The sequence below is a fragment of the Ursus arctos genome, unplaced genomic scaffold (assembly GCF_023065955.2).
Source record: "Ursus arctos isolate Adak ecotype North America unplaced genomic scaffold, UrsArc2.0 scaffold_15, whole genome shotgun sequence".
Taxonomy (NCBI): domain Eukaryota; kingdom Metazoa; phylum Chordata; class Mammalia; order Carnivora; family Ursidae; genus Ursus; species Ursus arctos.
The window spans coordinates 28,156,668-28,179,985 of NW_026622819.1; the positions used below are offsets into that span (position 1 = coordinate 28,156,668).

At 34.3% G+C, this 23,318-nt stretch overlaps 1 protein-coding gene across 3 annotated transcripts in view; it reads left to right on the top strand.

Moving 5' to 3' along the window:
- Window positions 1-23,318, top strand: part of NIPBL (NIPBL cohesin loading factor) — a 188,463-nt gene that overhangs the window by 64,806 nt on the left and 100,339 nt on the right. For all 3 annotated transcript variants that reach the window (XM_026506828.4, XM_026506827.4, XM_044387039.3), the window contains exons 2-6: window positions 12,581-12,723; window positions 14,745-14,910; window positions 17,750-17,877; window positions 20,868-20,967; window positions 21,517-21,668. In XM_026506828.4, the coding sequence (XP_026362613.1) occupies window positions 12,660-12,723; window positions 14,745-14,910; window positions 17,750-17,877; window positions 20,868-20,967; window positions 21,517-21,668 (610 nt within the window). In that variant the 5' untranslated portion in view covers window positions 12,581-12,659. The remainder of the gene's footprint in view (window positions 1-12,580; window positions 12,724-14,744; window positions 14,911-17,749; window positions 17,878-20,867; window positions 20,968-21,516; window positions 21,669-23,318) is intronic.

A 23,318-nucleotide genomic window follows, 5' to 3' on the forward strand; every position in this document is an offset into this window, starting at 1 on the left:
TGGCATATAAGTCAGAGTACTGTGGTCAGAATTACTTGGATTAAATTTTTGTGTGATTATATTATTATTTGATAATGCAGTTTGGTTCATTTGTTGCTGTTTATGTTCAATATTAGGATTTGCTTTTTTATCCGTTTTGATTTAATGTTGGTTTTTTGAGTCTGTAACATTTACATGGGTCAAAGTCAAATGGTATTAGGAAGGTATGCTCAGGAGATTTACTACCATTCTATTCCAACCTTCCTCCATGGGTAAGCATTTCATTCCTTTCATCTTTCCTGATTTCTTTTTGTGATTAAGCAACACCTTTGTATATTCTTGTTTCTCCTTCATTAGAGGAAGATTGTACTCTGTATACATTTTTTTTGCACTTTGCTTTTTTCACTTAGCATTTCCTGGGAATTATTCCCTGTCAGCTCATAGTTAATTCTCATTCTTTTTAACTGCTGCACAATATTCCATAATGTGGATATACCATAGTTTATTCAGTTTCCTTTACTTAGACATTAGATTGTTTGCAAAATGTTTCTATTGCTAATAATGCTGTAATTAACATTACACGATGTGTAAGGTCTACATATTTGTGGAGGGTAAATTCCTAGAAGTGGACTTATGAGGTCAAAAATTTACATAAATGCATATATAATTTTGTTGGATATTGCTAAATTCAGCTCCATTTTGCATTCTAACCAGCAGTGTATGAGAGTGCCCATTTCTCTATAGCCTTAAGAAGAGTGTCTTAATGTTTCTCATTTATCCGGTTGGCCAGAATTGAAAGCTTGCTATCCCAGTGTAGTTTTAGTTCACATTTCTCATATTAACAGTAAGGTTGAACATATTTTTTTCTCTTTGAGAGACATTTTATAATTTTTGTTTCTGAGTGATGACAAATTGGTTGGGAATCCTGATTTCACATCTTAACTAATTGTTATACTTCGGGCAATTCATTAAAGTTTGTTCTTTCCCCCATCTTTAAAATGAAAATAATGAGACTTATTCACTGGGTTATTAGGAAGATTAAATGGAAAGATAAAAATAAAAGCAGCTAGCACAGTGCCTGGCACATAGCTGGCATGTAATGAATACAAATTCCTTTTTCCCCACTTTCACCTCAGAATATAGGCCACATGCTGCTTACAATTAGGCAGCCTAGTAAAATTGTTATATACATAGTCTTTGCTATGAAGGAGAATTGGTGGTATGTTAAACAATATAGGCAGTACAAAGTCTTGCCTAGTATAAGATGTTTTATCAACTTTTGGGCTTGCAGGGTGTGAAAATTTGCAATAGATAGCATTTATCTGCAGTTAGTAGTACTGGTTTTGAATTTTGGGACTACGATCCACTCGTTCATCCTTTACAGTAGAATCAGACTTTTTTGGAAGAAGATTTTAACCTGCCTGAGGCTTCTGTGTAGAAGTAGAACAAATTTTGGGTAGGTTTCTTTAAACTTCATAAGATTATGTTCTCTTCATTTGCCTTGCCTTGATTAATTGATTGAGAAAACACATATTTCTGCTCTTAGTAATACCAGATGTTTGCATTCCATCATGTGTCCTACGCCATCTCAATTTTTCAGAAGCCCAGTTAGGAGAAGATATATGAAAGGAGGACTGACTAATAGGTGTCATTCTGTCCATTGCCCCTGAATATTCAGTATTTTACCCTGAGGTTAAACCGTACCATTAGAGATTTGTGTGCTTAGATTGAATGATTTTGGCCCCTTTTAAAGGTTTGCTTTTACTGAATTGTGCATTTAGGATGCAGTTTTTAAAAAGAAAAGAGTGACCCAAAATTAATTTTCGGTTTCTTAGGAATGCTTTCCAGAACTTTCTCCATAACCTGTGTCATCGTCAATCTTCTTTATGAGGACTCACTGGGGAAACTTCTCTCAGATTACAATATCTTGGAAAAGCTGTACTTCTTCTGAACAACTGACTTTTATTTTATAGACACTGTGTATTTTCTTCCTTTGTCTTGCTAACTAGGAAGCTTAAGCCACATTTGATGGCCAATTCTTGGAGATTTGGAGAGCAATATAATGTCCTTTTCTTTGTGTCATTTTTATTTGTCTAAATGTATCCCTTGCCCTGAATCCTTTACCTGTTTGTTTTTTATCCTGTATTTTTCTGGTAAACTGCCTCATATCCTTACAGATTGAAGCAGGGTTTGATATGTATGCTTAATAATGTATATGTATTACACCTTCAGTTGCTCAAACCAGAACCTGAAAGTTGTCCTAGATGCTTTTCTCTCACTTGCCCTCTGCATCCAAGTTGTCACCAAGTTTATTTCTTTTATTCCTGTATTATCTCTCTCTCTCTCTTTTAAAGATTTTATTTATTTATTCGACAGAGATATAGACAGCCAGCGAGAGAGGGAACACAAGCAGGGGGAGTGGGAGAGGAAGAAGCAGGCTCCCAGTGGAAGAGCCCAATGTGGGGCTCGATCCCATAACACCGGGATCACGCCCTGAGCCGAAGGCAGACGCTTAACCACTGTGCCACCCAGGCGCCCCGTATTATCTCTTTCTTGCTTTTACCTTGCCCTGTTTTGGTTCAGGGTCTCATTGCTTCATTGGTGTATTTCCTACCTTATTGTTCTTCCTACCTACAGTCTTGCACCTTCTACTCCTCCACTGCTACAGGATCTGTTCAGATCATTTTCTCAATATAAAATCTTTCCATGGTTGTCGTAGCAATGAGTCATATTTGGACTACTTAACACTTAAGGCTTTTTCATGATCTGGCTTTTGCCTATTTAACCTTCTCACTGTCCGCACCTTTCATTGTATTCATGCTGAAGTACTTGAAATTTCTTAAAACCTGCCATGCATTTTTTTACACCTTTCTACCTTTGCACCTGTTTTTCACTCTGCCCAGAACACCCATACTACCCCTCTTCATTTGACAATTACTGCCAAGCTTTCAAAATTCATTGTAGGAGACATTTTCCTTAGAAGCCTTTCCCTATCTCCTAACCCAGTATTTATCAATATGATCCCTGGATCCAGTAGCATTTGCATTATTGAGGAAATTGTTAGAAATGTCAAATCCTTGGGTATTACTCAAGACCTACTGAATTAGAAACTCTGGGGGTGAGGTCCAGCAATCTGTGGAGCCCAGTCATTTTCAGACTTCAGCATGCATCAGAATCACCTGGAGGGCTTGTTAAACTACCAGCTCCCATTCCTGAAAACTTGGATTAAGTGGGGTAATAGATTGCATTAATAGCCCCAGTTTTTGCCCCCCCGCCCCCGATCCAGGTTATTTCCCATGTGATTGTGTAGTTTTTCCCACTCCTACAAAGGCAGAGACTATTTCCTTACCCCTGGACTTTGTGTTTGGCTATAGGACTTGCTTTGACTATTGGAATTAGTGGATATGACAGGACCAAACACTTGCAAAGCACTTGAGGGATTTGGGCTTACACTCCTGTGCCTCTGGCATCTCCAAGAGACCAACATATCCAACCTGGCCCACCGGTTCTAGGAGGAGGTTGAGAGACTATCGTTTTAAGTCACTAAATTTTCTATTGGGTATATGTACCTAGGACAGATAGATAATGTCAGTTACCCAAAGCAATTATACCAGTTTTGTGTACTCCCACCAGCATTGTATCAGAGTTCCTGTTGTTTACAGAGTTCCTGTCTTTTGAACAGTAGAAATGGTTAGTCTTTTTAATTTTAATGTCGTATCTCATTGTGGTTGTAATTTGCATTTCCCTAAAGACAGATGAAATGAAACAATGCAATTGATCCAGTTTTTCGTGTTATGATCTAAGTTCTGTGAGGACACAGAGATTATTGTCTTTTTTGTTCGCTCTTCTATCTCTAGCCACAACAGTGCAGCGCACATTGCAGGCACTCAATAAATAGTTTTGAATAAATAGTATAAAAGCAGAACTTGATGAACATAGAATTGAGACTTTGCCGACTTTGGCTAATAATTGCTTTTGTGACCTCAGTCAGGATACCTAACATCTCTAATTCATGGTTTTCTTGTTTGTAAAGTAAGAGAGTTTAGCTACATTATCCCTAGGATAATTTTCAACTATAAAATTGTGTGATTCTGGAATTTATACATGGCTATTCACGTGTTTATATTGAGACACTTTAACACACTTGTTTTCTCTTGATTCTCTACTTTTCATTTAATGGCCTTCTTTAATTTTCATTTAACTTTATTTTCTTTTCAAAATAAAACTCAGCCTATAGTGAGATACCAGTAGCAGAGAGCAAACTGGCACTATCTCTAAATGTGATTAACCACTAAATAGAACCAGAGCTCCTCCCTGAAGAAAGGGCTGCTTTCTACCACTCAGGTAGGAAAAGTATGAGATGAGATTGGGACATCTTATTGCCTTAAAAGTAAGGAATTGCTTAAAGGATGATGGGACACAACAGAAGGAACTGCTACTGTCCAAATCTGGGACCAAAAGCTTGAGCATCAAAATAAATGATGATAGTAAGGGATTGTAACCCATTGAAAAAAAAAAAGAATTCCTGAGTCCCTACTGATAAAAATGAATGAATGAATGGGGAAGAAGGGAGAGGCTATATTACAATACAATACTAATTAGTAAATATAACAGATGATAGAAAATCATTAGTGGTGTTAAAATTAGGGAGTAAAAGTTTGATTAGAATCAAATGTTTAGGGGCTTCTGGGTGGCTCAGTCCATTAAGCATCTGCCTTCAACTCAGGTCATGATCTTGGGTCCTGGGATCCAGCCCCGCATCAGACTCCCTGCCGAGCAGGGAATCTGCTTCTCCCTCTTCCTCTGCCCCACTTGTGCTTGCTTTCTCTCTCTCTCAAATAAAATCTTAAAAAAAAAAAAAAAAAAGAATCAGATGTTTATATAGTCTCAAAATACCTCTCCATAAAGTACTTATTAACTAATTGCAGTGGATAACTTTACAATGGAGAACATGGCCCACGCCACCTTGAGTGATCAAAGTTAATTAACATCACCAGTATTAGGAAAAAACTGATACCAGATGCTTCCTTATATAATGCGCTAAGAAGTACATAAAATCCACGTTTTTTGGTATTCGTACCATAAACGCATCACCTGAATCTAATAATAATATCAGATAAGCCAAATTGATGGATTCTACAAAACAGATTGCTGATACTTTTAAAAGATACCAAGGTCAATAAAGTAAGTCCAAAGAAGTATTCTAGATTCAAGAAGGCTTAGGAGACTTGAAAACTGAATGCAATATGTGATCCTGGATCGGTTCCTGAACCAAGAAAAAGGAGATTATTGGGAAAATTAATAAAATGGGGACTGTAGATTAAATATTTTAGATTATTTAAAATTTTAGATTTTTTTAGATTATTTTAGATTTTTTTTTTTAAAGATTTTATTTATTTATTTGACAGAGAGACAGCCAGCGAGAGAGGGAACACAAGCAGGGGGAGTGGGAGAGGAAGAAGCAGGCTCCCAGCAGAGGAGCCTGATGTGGGGCTCGATCCCAGAACGCTGGGATCACGCCCTGAGCTGAAGGCAGACGCTTAACGACTGCGCTACCCAGGCGCCCCTAGATTATTTTAGATTTTAAGATTATTTAGATTATATCTATTTATATTAGATATGGTTAGACTTTACAAAAGTTAAATTTCCCTATTTTGTTCATTGTAATGTGATTACCTAAGGGAATGTTCTTATTCTTAGGAAGTACATAATATTTAGAAGAATGGACCATATCTTGTACTTGCTCTCAAATAGTTCAGGGGGATACACACACACACACACACACACACACACACACACACACGAAATATTACTTGGCCATTAAAAAAAAAAGAATGAAACCTTTTTTTTTCCCCCTCAGAGATTTTATTTATTTATTTTGAGAGCGTGCATGCACGCATGAGTGGGGGGGAGGGGCAGAGGGAGAGGGAGGAGCAGACTCCACACTGAGCAGCGAACCCCATGTGGGTGGGGCTCGATCCCAGAACCCTGGGATCATGACGCAAGCGGAAGACAGATGCTTAACTGACTGAGCCACCCAGACACCCAAAAAAAAGAATGAAATCTTTAAAAAAGAATGAAACTTGCCATTTGCAATAGCATGTATGGCTGTAGAGAATATAATGCTAAGCTCAGGGAAAGACAGATACCATATGATTTCACTCGTATGTGTAATTTAAGAAACAAAGCAAATGAACAAAGAAAAAAAGAAAAACAAAAAAATAGACTCTCACTTATAGAATACAAACTGATGGCTGAAATAGTTGAAGGGGTGAAATAGTTGAAGGGGATTAAGAGTACACTTATCTTGATGAGTACTGAGTAATGTATGGAATTGTTGAATTGCTATATTGTAAACGAATATAACACTGTATATTAACCATACTGGAATTAAAATTAAAAACATAAGCAATCTTCTTTAAAAAAAAGTGAATTTTAACTTTTTATAGTTGAAATTGTGCCCTCTTGTGGACCATTCAGTGATTTCACATAAAAGCATTTTCTCTTATATTTCAGATTAAATCAATCATGTATCATTAAATGTGTTATGGCCAGAAGGTGAGACCTACATCTGAATGTCATAGTTCTTTAAAACCTAAGACTCATTTAGAAAGAAATAAAATCTCCATTGTTTGATTTTTCATTTCTAATACCTGTATAGAAAATAGTCTCTTGGTATCAGGCATAGTCTCAACCTCTATTAGGGGCTTAAGATAGACTGTTTCTTTTGCAGTGGAAAAGAAGGTGAGAGATAAAATTTTTGGTGTGGGGATGTGGATTAGTTGGAAATTTCTTCCATGGCCTTTCTGTTAAAAAAAAAAAAATTAAATATTTACTCCAGGACTCAGGACTGTTTTTTCCTGATGCAGCTTGTATTTTTGCATATTTTGTTAAGATTCGACATTGTATAACTACTCAGCAGTCTCCTGCTAGTCAATTTAACTATAATTATCAGCTGGGACCTTTTAAAGTAATATGAGTTTTTGTTAAAGTTGGTTTGTATAAAAATGCATGTGAAATAAATTGATAAGAACAAGAAAGAAAACTGATTATAGAAATATATGTAGTTTTACTAATCATTATACTTCTCAGTGAACATACATATAATCTTTAAAATGAGTTTTGAGAGACCCTAAAATTTCAGCCTGATTTGTGACTTCTCTAATGGTACTTAGTACTGTAACTATATCCTTCTATTACATATTATGTACGTTAGGATATAGCTACATTACTGGAATACACATAGGAATAATACACATGTATTGGTATCCGGCATGGTGGCTGCAGGGAACTCGGGGTCCAGAAGCAAAGCATGTGTCCAGAGAGAGCATTAGAGCTGTGCTGTGCTTTTTGCTTTTATTTTGTGTTTCTCTTAACTTAATGGAAATAACTTAGAACTATAGAAAAATAGAAATGTTTTAAAGAAGTGAGAATTTTCACAGTGTGGCTGATTGGGAACTGTTTTTGAGCTAGGATTTGAAGAACATCTTTTGGAAGTATCTTAAACAGAATGTGAAAATTTTGTTCTTGAATACATTTTAGGCAGTGAAAAGGAATCTGAAGATAGCTTGACTAAAGTGAAATGATTCTGCTAGAGAGGTGCCACTCTCAAGGGAGTCACTGTTACTGGTTTAAAATAGTAAGTAGTACAACACAGATTTATTTATTTACTTATCTGGCTATTTAGGATTTATATTTCACTTGTTTCCCAAAAGAATTTGAGGCAGCTTATACTGTTCAATGTAATAATCACTGAGACAATAAAAATATGCTAGTTTTAAAACCCTCCTTCCCTCCCCACCCAAAAATAATATAATAATAACATTAGTGAGGAAGAAAGGTGTTAATTAGCTAAATATTCCACATGTATAGAATTTTGGTTCATTCAAAATGTTATAATCCTGCAAGATGACAACATAGTTTAAAGAATACTGAACTGGAAATCCAAAGATTTGTATTCTAGTCTTGACTCAGTCAATTACTAGCTATGAGACCTTGAACACACATTTAGTTTCTCTGAGGAACAATTTCCTTACCTTTTATTGGTTTATCTTTCTGCCATAGCAATGTAGATGTTTCCCAGTTTTATGTCCTTCAGATACGCATGAGAATATAAGGTTTGGTTAGAAACAAGCATGAGAATATAAGGTTTGGTTAGAAATATCTGAGTTCAGATTCCAGCTCTGCTCTGTCCTGTTTGTATAACCACAGACAAAGCATTTAGGCTCTGAGCCTTCATTTTTGCATCTGTGAAATAGAGATAATCTTCATAACCCTCTGACTTTGGTGGTGATTAAGGAAAGGTATATGTTAATGTCTCACACATAAGAGGTATGAAAGAAGTCTCCCCCACAATGTTACCTTGTATCTTGCCTGTCTCCTATTACTACAGTTTAACTGTTATCAATCCTCTGTGGATCATTTTCATAACTATAGCTGTAATTCTGACCGTTTTTGTCAGTTCTGGAATTTCCAACTTTCTACTTTAAACATCTCCAACTAGATGTTCAATAAATGTTATCATTTCTAGTGTTTTTCACTACTAAAGAATTGAAATTTTTCAGACAAGATTGTACACATTTCTTGGCTATGGGGTACACACTGGCTGTCCAGGAAAGTTTATCTACCATCAGATTGTGAGAGCACCTTTTATTCCATAACCATCCCAATTTGAATATTATTATTATAACTTCTACCAATAATTTTTTATTTGCATTTCTTTTGTTTGTATGAAGAAACCATAAATTTTAAAGTGAAATTAAATGAACAAAGAACCAGGACCTTTAAAAATCTTGTCAAGTGCTTAGATGTCCACATCAGATTCACTATAATGGGTTAAAATGAGAATTTATCATAGTATCTTCTACTGAATTATTTTAATTAAACCAAGCCATTCTAAACTGTAAATGATTTCTTAGTTTGTGTTTGGTTTAGTTCTTAGTATTACAAAGATTAGGTTTTTTCCCTTACTTTTCACTGCCAATATTTATTTCAGCTACCTCATCATTTCCGTAATTGTGGATGCGTATGCCTACGACTGGTATACATATTTGTAATACTATGGTGAAATATATACTCGAATTTCAAATAATTTATAATGTATCTTTCAGAAGTAGGGATTGTGTGTATTATTGAAAAGACACCTTTTCCCTAATTCACCCGTTTCTCCTTTGTTTTCCCAAATGTGTGTTTTTCAGTTAGAAACACTGCTAACTTTCTGGATCACTTATTATATGCCAGGTGGTATTTATATGCATTATTTTGTTGCATTCTCATCACCCTTTAGGAAGTGGGCTTCTACATTCACTCTTCCATTTCTTTTAGTTGGCAACTTTGGAGCTGCTTTGCCTTGGTGACCCACAATTAGACATTTTACCTGGAATCACAAAGCTGTATGCAATGTAAACTTATATTTCTGTTCCTACCATCCCTCTCAGTGTTGATCTCAGCCCACTCATTTTATTTTATAATCCACTAATTGGTCACCATTCACAGATTTTAAGTAAGTGAAGCACTGCCTTAAGTGACAGTTCTAAAGCACTCATTATAATCTCCTTTCCCATTTGGTTACCATTTCCTTCTGAACACATTGTTCTCCAGAGATAATGACTTTCAGCTTCAGTTTCAGCAGTTTCATGAAAGACAGTATACTTTCACAGAGCCAGGTAGACCAAACATTGCCCAATCCAGAGCCAGAAATGTCATGTCTAATTAGTTAGAGTCCTGCATATTCATTTTTAGAATGCTAGGAATGCTCTTTCTTGATGGACTCTGGTCACTTTCCAGCATAGGCAGCAACATTTCCACAAATTACTCATATTCATCAACATCTGTGACTTTAGCTAAAATTATAAGTCCACTTGTACAAAGTCGTCTTCTGTTCTTCAGAAGCTTAGCTTCCAGTGAAATCAGCCTAGTTCAGCAGTGAGGTATAAATATATTTGTCATTCGTTACCTACTCAGTCTATACAAGCACTTTAAACCGAGCAAACATTGTTGCTCTCCTTTCTTTCCCCACTTAGTTCCAGTTTTCAGTTGGCATTACAATATTACCATGCCTTGTTGTATCACTAAGAAAAGCACAACAATCTTGTGGTTAGATTTATTACTCTCCTAATTCATATGTGGTAACTAATTACATCATTTTTGGACTAAAATACTCCAACCTAGCGTTGGGTCTGCTTTACATGTTACCTGGGATTTAGGAAAACAGAATAAAGTTCGTTAGCCCATGATAGAACCCTCTAGCAGATTGTTCTCTATTCGTTCCCATCCTCTGAATTAAATAAATAACACGGTCACTTGTTACTTAATCTGCTTGAGTATGGCAATTTACATTTACAGTCATACAAGAATAACAAGACGTTTTTGTGCTGTCTGTACATAATTTGCATGCAATTATTTTTTCCCATTAATTACTAAGCATCAACTGTAACTTTTTTATTAGCCTAAACTTCGAAAAAAATCCGTTATATTTTGTGTTTTGGTAACTTCTGTCAGGTTTTAAATTCTTTTTTTTTTAAGTGCTTGATACAACTGCTAAATTTGCAGTGTTTCCTTAAATTTCTTTAGTGTCGGTAAAACATCAAATTAATAACTTCAAAGAGTAAAGTCCACAGTATAGCAAGGACAGTTGTAAGATAGCCAGTAGTAATTGTATCTTTCCTATAGCTTTTCTTGTGCTATTTCCTATATGCTCCTACTAGCAAACTTTAAGTCAGTCATTCATCAAAGGAAAGGAGTGGTATTTCCTTGGCTGGCTACTAGAAAAGAATATACATATAAAGGACTAACTGTAAAGAAAAAAAAGAAAAAAAGAATTACCAAAGAGACAAGGTATTTGTTACCTGTGGAAGGAAGTAGGGTGTTGACTTTTCAGAGGGTCCTTCTATGGATGTTTATTTACTTTATAACCCTGTTAAACCATACATACATGTTTTATGAACTTCTGTCAACATGTATCTATAATAAAAGTGAGGAAAAAGAAAATTCTTAATTTTAGCTACCTGTATACTTCTGCTTTTATTTTTTTTTTTTTTAAGATTTATTTATTTGAGAGAGAGAGAGTGGGGGAAAAGGTAGAGGGAGAGACTCTTTCAAGCAGACTCTCCCCTGAGCTTGGAGCCCGTCAGAGGGCTCCAGCGACCCATGAGATCATGACCTGAGCTGAAACCAAGAGTTGAATGCTTAACTGACTGAGCCACCCAGACGCCCCTGTATACTTATACTTAAAAAAAAAAAATTATTTGCAAAGTTGCATTAAGATAAATGAGTAAAGGGAGATATTAGTGATATATCATTTCACTGTTTTGAAGTTTACAACTCAAAAAACTTAAAGGTTCTTTTAACTGACTGACAAGCAAATAGAACCTCAAAAAATGTTTAAAGTGAAAATTATAATTCAGTTTTCTATTGTAGCACTATGTCTTAGTTGACATGCAGTAGACTTCTATTTACTGATGAGCTTATAAAGTTATTTAATAAAGGCATATCTTTGATTAATGTGCACATTATTAAAATGTTGTATACTTCAAAAAAGGTTCTTCAACAAGTACACTGTTAAAGGAAAGATAAAGGTTCCAAAAATCCACATGTTGAAATTAAGATGAGAAAAATTTGGGAACATTGAACAGAATGGAAAACGTGTTCAGAAATTTTGCAGAATGTCTGTACACACAAACACAGAATCACATTATAAAAACTGAATATTTAAGTCAACTAAGTCATACAGGAACATTAAGATGTTAACACATTTCTCTGTTCTTTCTGTGGTTGTGTATTAATTATGTGATTGGTTGATATTAATTATGTGATTGGTTGATATGCAGTGGTAATTGGGAAGACAAGGTAAGTACTTGAACAGTATATAAGAATGAAGCGACAAGTTTCAAAAAATGTCACAAAGGAATATATATTTACAAAAGAATGTTGATTGAGCTATAAATGAAGGTTAGATTAAGGTAGGCTTTTAGCTGAATTTGTCTGAGGTTTCATGACGTTGTAGGAACTTGCCCTAGATCTTGAAGGATTTGGACTGAAGGTTGGATGGGCTTATCTAGGTATGGAGGTATATAAGGAAATAAATAAAAATGTGAAAACACAAGGTGGATTCAAGATAATCTGATCAGCTTGGTTGAAGAGAATGCTTTATGTAGGAGAGTAGTGAGAGACATAGCTAGCAGGCAAGTTGAAGCTAGATTTTAATGTATCTATGATATGGAGAATTACAGTGCTTGTCAAAATTGAGTATCCCAGTTTAGTAATATAGCCTACTGGTTACACAGACTTTTGAGCCAGATCGCTTGGGTTCTAGTCTTTTCCTCCACAAGTTACTTTAAAGTCCCTGTAAATTAATTTCCTCGTCAGTAAAATTCAAAAAATAATAGTACCTACCTTACATTATTGTTGTGAGAACTAAATGAATAAATAATATGCAAAGCACTCTGCAGGGCCTAATATATGGGAGGTATATATGAATAGTAGCTATTATTGTTATATAGGTTATCAAACAAAAGCAGAAAATCTTATTTTTCATAGGCATTTCCCTAATGGTATTATATTTGACATATTTTTACAAATAATTGTCTGTTTTTTGTTGCAGTGTTTGGGAAATGGGAAGTAATGACAGCTGGCACCTGAACTAAGTACTTTTATAGGCAACACCATTCCAGAACTTCAGGATGAATGGGGATATGCCCCATGTCCCCATCACTACTCTTGCGGGGATTGCTAGTCTCACAGACCGTAAGTTTGGTTAATTTATCTAATTTATGTTCTGTTCTGTGTTAACTATGATTTTAAGAGCGAAAAATTTATTTGTTGTTGTCATAAATAACAAATTATTTAAGATACTAGATTTTGAATGACAAACATTGTTATTTCCTTTGGTTTATTGGCATGCATGTGAAAGGAACAAAATTAGTGTAGTCAGCTAATAGATAGGACTTTCATATCTGTTTCATCCTAAGGATGCATTAAGAAATGGTGGCGCTTGTTTGTTTAAAGATCTTACACAATAAAGGGATAAATGCAAAAGTAAAGACCAAAGATGAGACAAAGCATTAAAGAAAAATCAAAACAGAAGAAGCATGGATTTGCATGTAGGAGCAAATTTAGACTTTTTAAAAAACATTTCTAGAAATGGTAACTGGAACTGTCCTTTAAAGAAGAAGGTTTATAGCCCAACTTAATCTAATTTCTTAACAATATTCATTTTGGATGTCATCCTCAGTAATCTATTGGAGTTTGTCACAGATATCAGCAGCCCGTTTTACTCTGATCATTTAAGTTCAAAGAATTTTGTTATTCTTTTGAGATTTACTTAGTGTAACGTAGTTTTTTAGGGACTCTTTCTTATGGTAGCCAACTCTAACTCTAATTCTTAGTCCCTGGGTAATGGTACAAAAAGCAACCCACAATGTTAGTCCCTGTGTCATCCTGTCTCAGTAAATAAAGGGAAAAAGAGGAGAGAGAAAAGTAGAAGGTGAGGACATCACATTATGCAAACTTTGGGGCTTTATAGTAAAGGAGCTATGAGAAAATAACTGGAAGTGTTTTTTAATCTGTGTTCAGTAGTCCTTAATATTATTTTCCTCTTGTTAATTTCCAACTGGTTTTAATGGGAGTGAAATAGTTAATAGCCTTTAGCTTTGGGTTAGGAAACTAACATGGCTAGTTTGTGAAATCTGAATAAGAAAGTAGCTGGTGGAGTTAGGATGACCGCAGGTAAGAAAACTTCTGAAACTGTCTTTAGTTTTTGTTGTCACTTTGTTACAGGTAAGGCACTAATTCATATAGTATACAGGAGTGCCAGATCAGATTTACTACCAGGGATTTACTTTTGGTTGTCCTCCCCATTATCTCAATTGTACCTTTTATTTTAAAAGTTTGCCCAATAAACCCTGTTTATTAAGTAATAATTTGTTTCCTTTATTTTTATTAATAAAATACCTGTTATTAGCCACTGGGGCTGAGCAGCCTGTTACACTGTATAGGTAATTAGAAATTAAGCCAAAAACAAAGATACTTCAGTTAACTTTCTTAACTTTTACTTTAGACAAATGAATAATTTCCATTATGTGAAGAGACAGTAAATAGCTGAATTTAAACTACTATATAAACATTTATGTCCTTTTGTTTTCTGTTTTACTAGAATGAAGAGAGGAGAGAACTGTTTAGGAATTTATAACTGAAAGCATAATTCCTTAGATATTTGGCTTCCACCAGAATCCCTATTCTATAATGAATGTTCTTCTGCTAAAGTGATCTATTTATTTTTGATATATGTACTTAAACTTTTAAAAAATATATTACTTGTCTAGATATCAGGTGAAGAGTTGGGTATAAGTACTTGGTTTATTTATGTGGGATTACTAGTAATTCTGATAAATCTCAGAAGCAAAAATAAATGAGATTATTTACTATATTCTCAATTCTTAGAAGTTACTTTTTAACCCTTTTTGGCTACTCATTTATTAAATGAATAAAGATTTAAGATATGAAAAGTCATGCATATAAAGAAGTTGAGTTTTAGTCTTAGGGAGTAATAAACTCTGTTATTGGCCAAGTGATATTTCAGGGTTTTACAGAGTTGTTGGGGTTTTTTGGGGGGAGAGGTAGAATGCCTTTTAATAATTTGTCCCATTGATATTTATAACTTATTTTTAATATCAAAATATTTGTAAGGAAATATTTTATAAGCAAATATTATAAAAAGACTTCTTATAGTCACTCAATTTCTAATAATCTGATTTTATTCCAAATAGTCCTGAACCAGCTGCCTCTTCCATCCCCTTTACCTGCTACAACTACAAAGAGCCTTCTCTTTAATGCACGAATAGCAGAAGAGGTGAACTGCCTTTTGGCCTGTAGGGATGATAATTTGGTTTCACAGCTTGTCCATAGCCTCAACCAGGTATCAACAGATCACATGTAAGTATAATTTAAAAGTGAAAGGTTTTGGTCTAAGAGAGTCAGTATTCCTGGTTTTATTCTTTATTTCAGAAAATTTACAAACACAGTTTAATTTTAAAATACATGAATAGGAGTGCCTGGGTGACTCAGTGGGGTTAAGCGTCTGCCTTCAGCTCGGGGCATGATCTCGGAGTCCTGGGATTGAGCCCCCACATTGGGCTCCCTGCTCAGTAGGGGATCTGCAGCTCTCCCACTGCCGCTTCCCATGCTTGTGCTCTCTTGCTCTCTCTCTGTCAAATAAATAAGTAAACAAGCAAACCCTTTTATTTAAAAATAAAATTTATGAATATCCAAGCGAGCCTTACTGATATTTAAATAGGCCATAGTTATTTTGAGACAATAGTTCTGACCCATGTAGCTCTATAAAGGTCTTTTCAACTCTTTTTGAATAATTTTGGGGTCATCAAGGTGGATCTGTGCAAGGAGATCTTAAGTTGCCCAAGAAGCTCTCTCCTCCTTGATATCGCTAGAGTGGTTAGAATTCTCAAGGACTAGGGACTATACCGCTAGCTTTATTTGGAATAGGCTCACATGCTTTCTGTGGGAAGTTAAACAAAACTCAAGGACTGACTCCAATAGAGGGCTACTGCAAAACTGGGAGTAATTTTTCCCAGGATTTATCATACCATCTGAACATAAGTGTGTATTTTCACACAGTAGATTTTTTTTAAACTAATATAAACATAAATTATATATCTTATTTATAAAATCTTTGCATACGAGTATACTTTAAAAAATTTTTACTACAGAACTAGTGCATATTTATAATAACAACACAAAAATGTATAAAAAGTTAAATCTCTCCAGGTGCCTGACTGGCTTAGTCAGTAGAGCATGTGACTCTTGATCTCAGGGTTTTAAGTTCGAGCCCCACATTGGGTGTAGAGATTACTTAAAAATAAAATCTTTAAAAAAAAAAGTTAAAACTCCCACTCTTATCCCTTCACATCTCATTTATACACTGGTACTCATGTATCTTTTCTTTCTTTAATTTTTGCTTTTTATTTTTAATTTTTTTTAAGATTTATTTATTTATTTGAGAGAGATTGCGTGGGTGGGGGGGAGGGAGAAGCAGAGGGAGAAAAAGAATCTTCAAGCAGACTGCCTCGTGAGCATAGAGCCCAGCAGAGGGCCCAATCCCAGGACCCTGAGAACATGACCAGAGCGGAATCAAGAGCTCAACTGACTGAGCTACCCAGATGCCCCTAATTTTTGCTTTTTAATTTAAAGATTCATTATTTAGAGGAATGAGAATAAAGCACATTATAATGGAGACATGATGGGGCGCCTGGGTGGCACAACGGTTAAGCGTCTGCCTTCAGCTCAGGGCGTGATCCCGGCATTCTGGGATCGAGCCCCACATCAGGCTCCTCCACTATGAGCCTGCTTCTTCCTCTCCCACTCCCCCTGCTTGTGTTTTCTCTCTCGCTGGCTGTCTCTGTCTCTGTCGAATAAATAAATAAATAAAATCTTTGAAAAAAAAAAAAAAGGAGACATGATGACTCTTACAGTAGATACTAAATGTGAATTTTCTAATGGAGAAACTGCGAAATAATTGGTAAAAATCAGAAGGAAGTCTAATACTAATATTTTGTCACTCCAGAAATTCATCAATGTCTAAATATTATATCACTTTTTTTTTTTTTTTTAAAGATTCCATTCATTTATTTGACAGAGACAGCCAGCGAGAGAGGGAACACAAGCAGGTGGAGTGGGAGAGGAAGAAGCAGGCTCCCAGCGGAAGAGCCTGATGTGGGCCTCGATCCCAGAACGCTGGGATCACGCCCTGAGCTGAAGGCAGACGCTTAACGACTGCGCCACCCAGGCGCCCCTAAATATTATATCACTTCTTATATCTATACATAATCAACAATTATCACCAAATATTTAAAAAGATGAGGGAAATAGCACATATACATTTATGAATTATTTTATGGAAAGCTGCTTTAAGACTGCCCCTGGAAATTTATTGAAGCTTATCATTGGACACCATTTTTATAAATCTTTCTTATTAGGTTTAATGAGAGACATGTAGAATATAAAATTAAAAACACTATGTATATTTAATTTTATCATTTATGTTCCATAGTTAGTAAATTTAATTTACTACTTTTAAGGTTTTTGAAAATTACAACTATGCGTGGTTTGAACCACTTGCTTGGGTTTTTTGTTTTTGTTTTTGGGGTTTTTTTTTTTTTTTGCTCCCTGATGACTTTATTTGAGAAAAGAAAAGAATTAGATGGAAAAATTACATAATCTCTGGGTCTTGTCTTATCCAATATGGCAGTATTATTTTGCCATTTTTGATAATTCAGAGGACATTCTCAAAAAGGCAGGCTCGTATTCAAATGTAAGAGAGAAAATATATTCCAAGCCCAAACATCAGCTTCTATGCATAATTATCATCTCTGTACCCTTTCATTATTTTGAATAGTTTAGAGTTGATTCTGTTTTCTACTTTGAAACTAATGTGAACATTCTTAAATAAACTCATAGTTCCATAAAATCACATTTGGGGCTTTTTTTTTTTTCCTCTCTGTTGAAAATAAAATGGGGGAAAAAAAAGTTTTACTTAGAAGAACTCCTCCCTGCCATTTTTATAATTCTATCCCAGGAATAGCATCTTCAAAAATCCCTGAAGTTGTTGGACATCTTTTGTGACACTTTTTTTAATGCCATAAGTTCTTGATTTTCTACCTCAGTCTTTTCCGAATTTCACTAGTGAATTGCTATCTAACTAATGTAGAATAGGGAATTCTTAATCACTATATTTTTATTTTTATTTTTTTAATTCCAGAGAGTTGAAAGATAACCTTGGCAGTGATGATCCAGAAGGCGACATACCAGTCTTGTTGCAGGCCGTCCTGGCAAGGAGTCCTAATGTTTTCAGGGAGAAAAGTATGCAGAACAGATATGTACAAAGTGGTAAGGTTTTTCATTGAATTTCATATTAAATTTTTTTCTGGGTCTCTTGTCAGAGCTTGTTTCACATGTAATTAAATGCAAGTGTCTCCTTTAATAAGGTAGCCTATCTATGAATGCTGTGTTGATACCTTGAATCCAGCCAAGAACAAGAGGGAAACTAAATGGATGTTAATATTCTTGCAGTTTAATATGTAACTAAGTTCCTTGGGAATTAGACAAAGCTAAAGTGTATTTTGTTAGATATTTCGGAATGCATTTGTTCACTTAATCAAAGAGCTTTAGAAGTCTTTTTTTTATTTTAGAAAATCATGGAATTGGTATGAAAGGAGTTTTTTCGTTAATCATGTAATAAACTATTTGCAGAGCTTTGCAACATGCAGTACTTGTATAACTAATTATACTAAGTATTAGGTTTAGTACTGATGATTACATTCATAGTTATTTAGTAAATTGGTGTAACACTTCTGTTGCCTCAGTAACAGAAAAGTAGGTTTATAAGTATTATTATTAAGGAAAAATCTATTTATAATAAATACTATAAAAATATATTCAATATAGATACAACTTTTATGTAGTCAAGGAGTACCCATGAGCATTTGTACTGAATCTTTCAAGCCCAAGTACTTATTTTAAGGCTCTCCAGATTAAAATAGTCAGAAGGGAATAGGTTAGACAACTCAGGTCCAACTTAGTTAACTGATGAATTGTATTCAAGAATATTGCCATATTTATTGGCAATACCTCCGTGAAGCCCTCCACTCCATTTCCTAGTTTTGTCTTGTTTTTTTAAATAGTATTTGTTAATTTTGTGTATTTGAGTGTGAGTTTTGTTTTTAAAGCAATTGCATAGTTACTGTCCATACCCCAAAGTGATTCGATGGAAATACTTCTGCCCAAACTCCCCTTTCTGCAAATTGAAGGCAGGTCTGCAGGACAACACTGTATCTTCACCATAACCGACAAGCTAGATTGCAGTACAAGGAGACAGATAGGAATGGTGAAAGTAAATCTAGAATTAAATGCCCTGGAAGAATGTTGCAATGAAAGAAAATATGGAGAGACCATTGATTGGAAGGAAAACTTACAGGATAGGAGCATTAAGTATAAGATAATGTGAGTAGATATAAAATTGAATAAAGGAAGTCTTCCAAAGCTATTTATACTACATTTTGTAATATAGTTTAAAATATTTAATTTGGGTAGTAAATCATTCTAATAAAAAAGTTGAAGAGTATTTACCTTTCAGTCACACATTTTGTATTTTATACTACATGCACTTAACCATATCAACTTGGTGAAAACATAAACTTAGCATTAAAAAATGAGTTGATTCATTGCGTGTTTTGATTTTTTTCTGAGTGCTTCCCTGGTGATATTTGGCTTTACAATTTAAAAAGGTGATTCTTGGTTGCTAAATGTAAATGTGAGTCACACATATGGAGCAAATTTAATAATATGCATATCACTTTATTCATGGTTCTTTGGAACTTTGAGATAATCAGAAAGGACTATTAGAAATCTCATTTGCCCCCTTTTTAAAATAAAGCCATTGCTGTCAAACTAGTAATTCTAGCTTGTCCCAGACTGTTAATTCAGGGGAAACATATTTTAACTCTCATCTCCTAGAGGATTGCCCTCCCTCTCAAAAAAAAAACAAAACAAAACAATAATTATAGTAATTAAATTATTAAGCTATGGAACATATGATTTACTACTGAATTTGAGTTGGAAGAGAAAGCTCAAAAGTTAATTTAGACTGTATATAAAAGAAAACACATTATTAGTGGTAGATTCTGAGGTGATTTTGAGCCCTCATCTCATTCAGCTACTGTTTAGAACTAGAATCCCTTCTGCAGTATTACGGGCAAATGAATATGTAAATTCTGTTTGGATGTTTTGGTGAAAGGCACTTTTCATATCAGTAGCAGGAAATGGAATTTGGGAATATAATGTGATGCTTGAAGCTCCCCAAAAGATTAGCTATACATATCATAAGAAAGTTCAGCGTCAATCATGATTTTATCTTTGATTTTTAAATGTCTAAATAACTGATTTTTTCTGCATCTGCTATATAGCAAAATGTCATTTGTGCACTAATTGAAGGAACAATGTCTAGTTTAAAAAGAAATATGAGAATCTGAAAACTATCCCCTCATTTTCATTCTTTAATCAAATATTCATTTAATCCTTACTATGTGGCAAAGAATTATTGTGGAAGAAGGAATAGAAGCATTCTGTTTCGTATCAAAACATTCAGATGGTGGGGCGCCTGGGTGGCTCAGTTGTTATAAGCATCTGCCTTTGGCTCAGGGCGTGATCCCAGCATTCTGGGATCGAGCCCCACATCAGGCTCCTCCGCTGGGAGCCTGCTTCTTCCTCTCCCACTCCCCCTGCTTGTGTTCCCTCTTTCGCTGGCTGTCTCTCTGTCAAATAAATAAATAAAATCTTAAAAAAAAAATTCAGATGGAAATTGCAGCAACTGAAAACTTTGGACCCTCAATGAAATACTATTTTTTTTTAAAACTGAGGTCTGAATCATAGTGAAACAAGTAGTGTTGTGAAATGAAGCTTCTAAAGACTGGACATGTCTGTAACAAAGTATTCCGTGTAATGGAAGAACCACCCAAGGACCTATTGTAGGAGGAATTGTGTAAATTTGGTCAGAGGTTAGATAAAGTGACTTCTAAAGGTTCTTTTCAGTTGTAAGGCTAAATGATAGGACATTAAGCAAGTAAATTTCTTTTTTTTAATTAAATTTCTGTCTCTGGTCCTGGGTTAGTTATATGGTAAAAGTATGTTTTGGTAAAATTGGTTGTACTTGAAACTTAGTTTCTCTGTTTTGCTCTTCAAAATGAGCATGTGGGTCCAAAAAAGGAAAGAACGGAAAGAATTTTTGAATGTTTATGTTAGAGCAATTGCTTTAAATTATTTAAAGGATATTTTACTATTAAAAGAAAATAACATGTTTTCCATTTTTATGTGATATGTAGGAATGATGATGTCTCAGTATAAACTTTCTCAGAATTCCATGCACAGTAGTCCTGCATCTTCCAATTATCAACAAACCACTATCTCACATAGCCCCTCCAGGTAATATATGCATCATTTTTTATTAAGTACTGTTTTCTCTGATGAATATGCTTTGAATATACACTGTATACATACCTTTAGGCAATGGTGAATTATATGTAGTTGAAAAGTTAAAATGCTTAACCTTAAATAGTAATTCACATGAATATTTGTCTTAAAATGTTAGATGCAGAAATGCTGTAATACACTAATTGAAGTAGCTACATCTTAGTAACTTAAATTCATATAGACAAAAGAATATGTTAAAATAGTGTGTTTGAGATAATAAAAAAATTTATAGAGTAGAATTTAGGGAGCATGACTTTAAACAAGTGGATACTTTTATGCAAGTAAAATAAATGAATTACCTGTTTTTACACATTATTTAGTGTAGCTCTTGAATTATGAATCATGAATAATTTTTATATTCTCTATTTTTCAAATTTGACTGTTTGCAGAGATTTTGTTTTATACAAATCAGAGTTTGGAGAATTTTATGACAGTGAAATTTCAAGGAATAGCATATTTATTTCATTTCCTGATATTGTATATTTGGATTTTGGGTTTTAGCCGGTTTGTGCCACCACAGACAAGCTCTGGGAACAGATTTATGCCACAACAAAATAGCCCAGTGCCTAGTCCATATGCCCCACAAAGCCCTGCAGGATACATGCCATATTCCCATCCTTCAAGTTACACAACACATCCACAGATGCAGCAAGGTAAGAAAGTTCATTGTTTATTTATAGGGAATGCCTGTAAATTTATTTTCAAGCAAATTTATTTTTTCTTTTTATAATTTTTAAAATACAAACTAAAACACTATCGTGAAATTCATTCATTTGGGAGGTAAAAGAATCCCTGTTATATGACTCTTTGGTTAGGTTATTATGCAACTGAGTGTATCTAGTTATGAAATTAGGAAATGTTCTTATTTTTCTTAATTGGGCTTTCTTTTTACATAGCACTAAAGCCAAAGGAAAATTACGTTTTAATTGGTAAAGTATATGTAGTGTGAAAATTTTACTGTAAAGTAAATATATTGCTGGTAGAAAAAATAATCCTAGATGCAGAAATTTCTGGAATTCAATTACTAGTTCTCAGTTGAAACCAGTTGATAATATGTCTTTTTGAGGTTATATTGCTTTGGGACATATGTCATGGCTTCTAAATAATTTTTTGTTAATAATGTAAATAAAGTATACACTTAAAGTAAAAAAAAGGTATATACTTTAAAAAAAATGTTTAAAAGTGCGAAAGGGAATATAAAAATTTGTGTTTTTGTCCCCCATAATTAACAGCAAATTTTTAACATTTGCAGTCAATTATTAGTTCCTGTGTGTTTTCTTCTTCTCTATTTTGCATGGAGTCAAATGTCCTTTATAAACTTTTTAACTTACAAACTATTCATTTAGTCATCGATCAAAACTGCCATCTTCTGGTTTCCCAAAACTAGATAATGAAATACTAGGTTGAGACTATTTTATACACTAACTTAAGGGATAACTAAGAGGCAGATCACACATTTGGAATAGATACCTCCAAAATTATAGAATTTAGTTTGAGTGCTGAACATGAGTATGTATGTATTTTGTATGTTCTTGATACTTGTGAAATATTAGTATACTCTGGCACACAAAGGTATGAGGAACACTTTAACTGTAATGAAAGGAAAATATTAAAAGGACACATTTGCTTCTTAAGGAAATATCCACATACACATTCGTATGTGTAGGAAAGAACATAAGCTTTTACTCTGATTACTGTTTTTTAAACAAGATAAACCCAGCTTTTTCAGAAGAAAAGTTGAAATCATAAAATCAAAAGGGAAATATTAGTTTGAGCATTTGCCTGTTCAGTAATGAGTTAGTTTTTGGAAATTCTCAGATATTTGAGAAACTATAAATGTTACTCAGGGATTAGCCCCACCCAGATATTAAGGTTATCATAAATATGAAAATGCAGTGTGGTAGGAACAAATGGATAGGTAAATGGGACAGAAAAGAATCCAGAAATAAGGCAAATTTATATATGGAAATTTAGAGTACGTGGAAGGTAATATTTAAAACTTTTTTCAGCCTCATGTTATAAAAGTTTTAGCTGTATAGAAAAGTTGAAAGATGAGCACAGTGAACCCTTTCATCAGCAGGCATCATAACTCTTTGCCATTAAATACATCTGCTAAGAAGAAGGAAGTTATATAAACACCAAATGTAATAATTCACCTCTAAAAAATTTAAGAACAGTTCTGTACTGTCATTTAATATGCAGTCTGTATTCAGTTTTCACCATTTGTCCCAAATATGCCTTTCTTATCCTTTTTATTCTCTTCAAAATGTGATCTGATTAGATATGTGAATTTATATTAACTC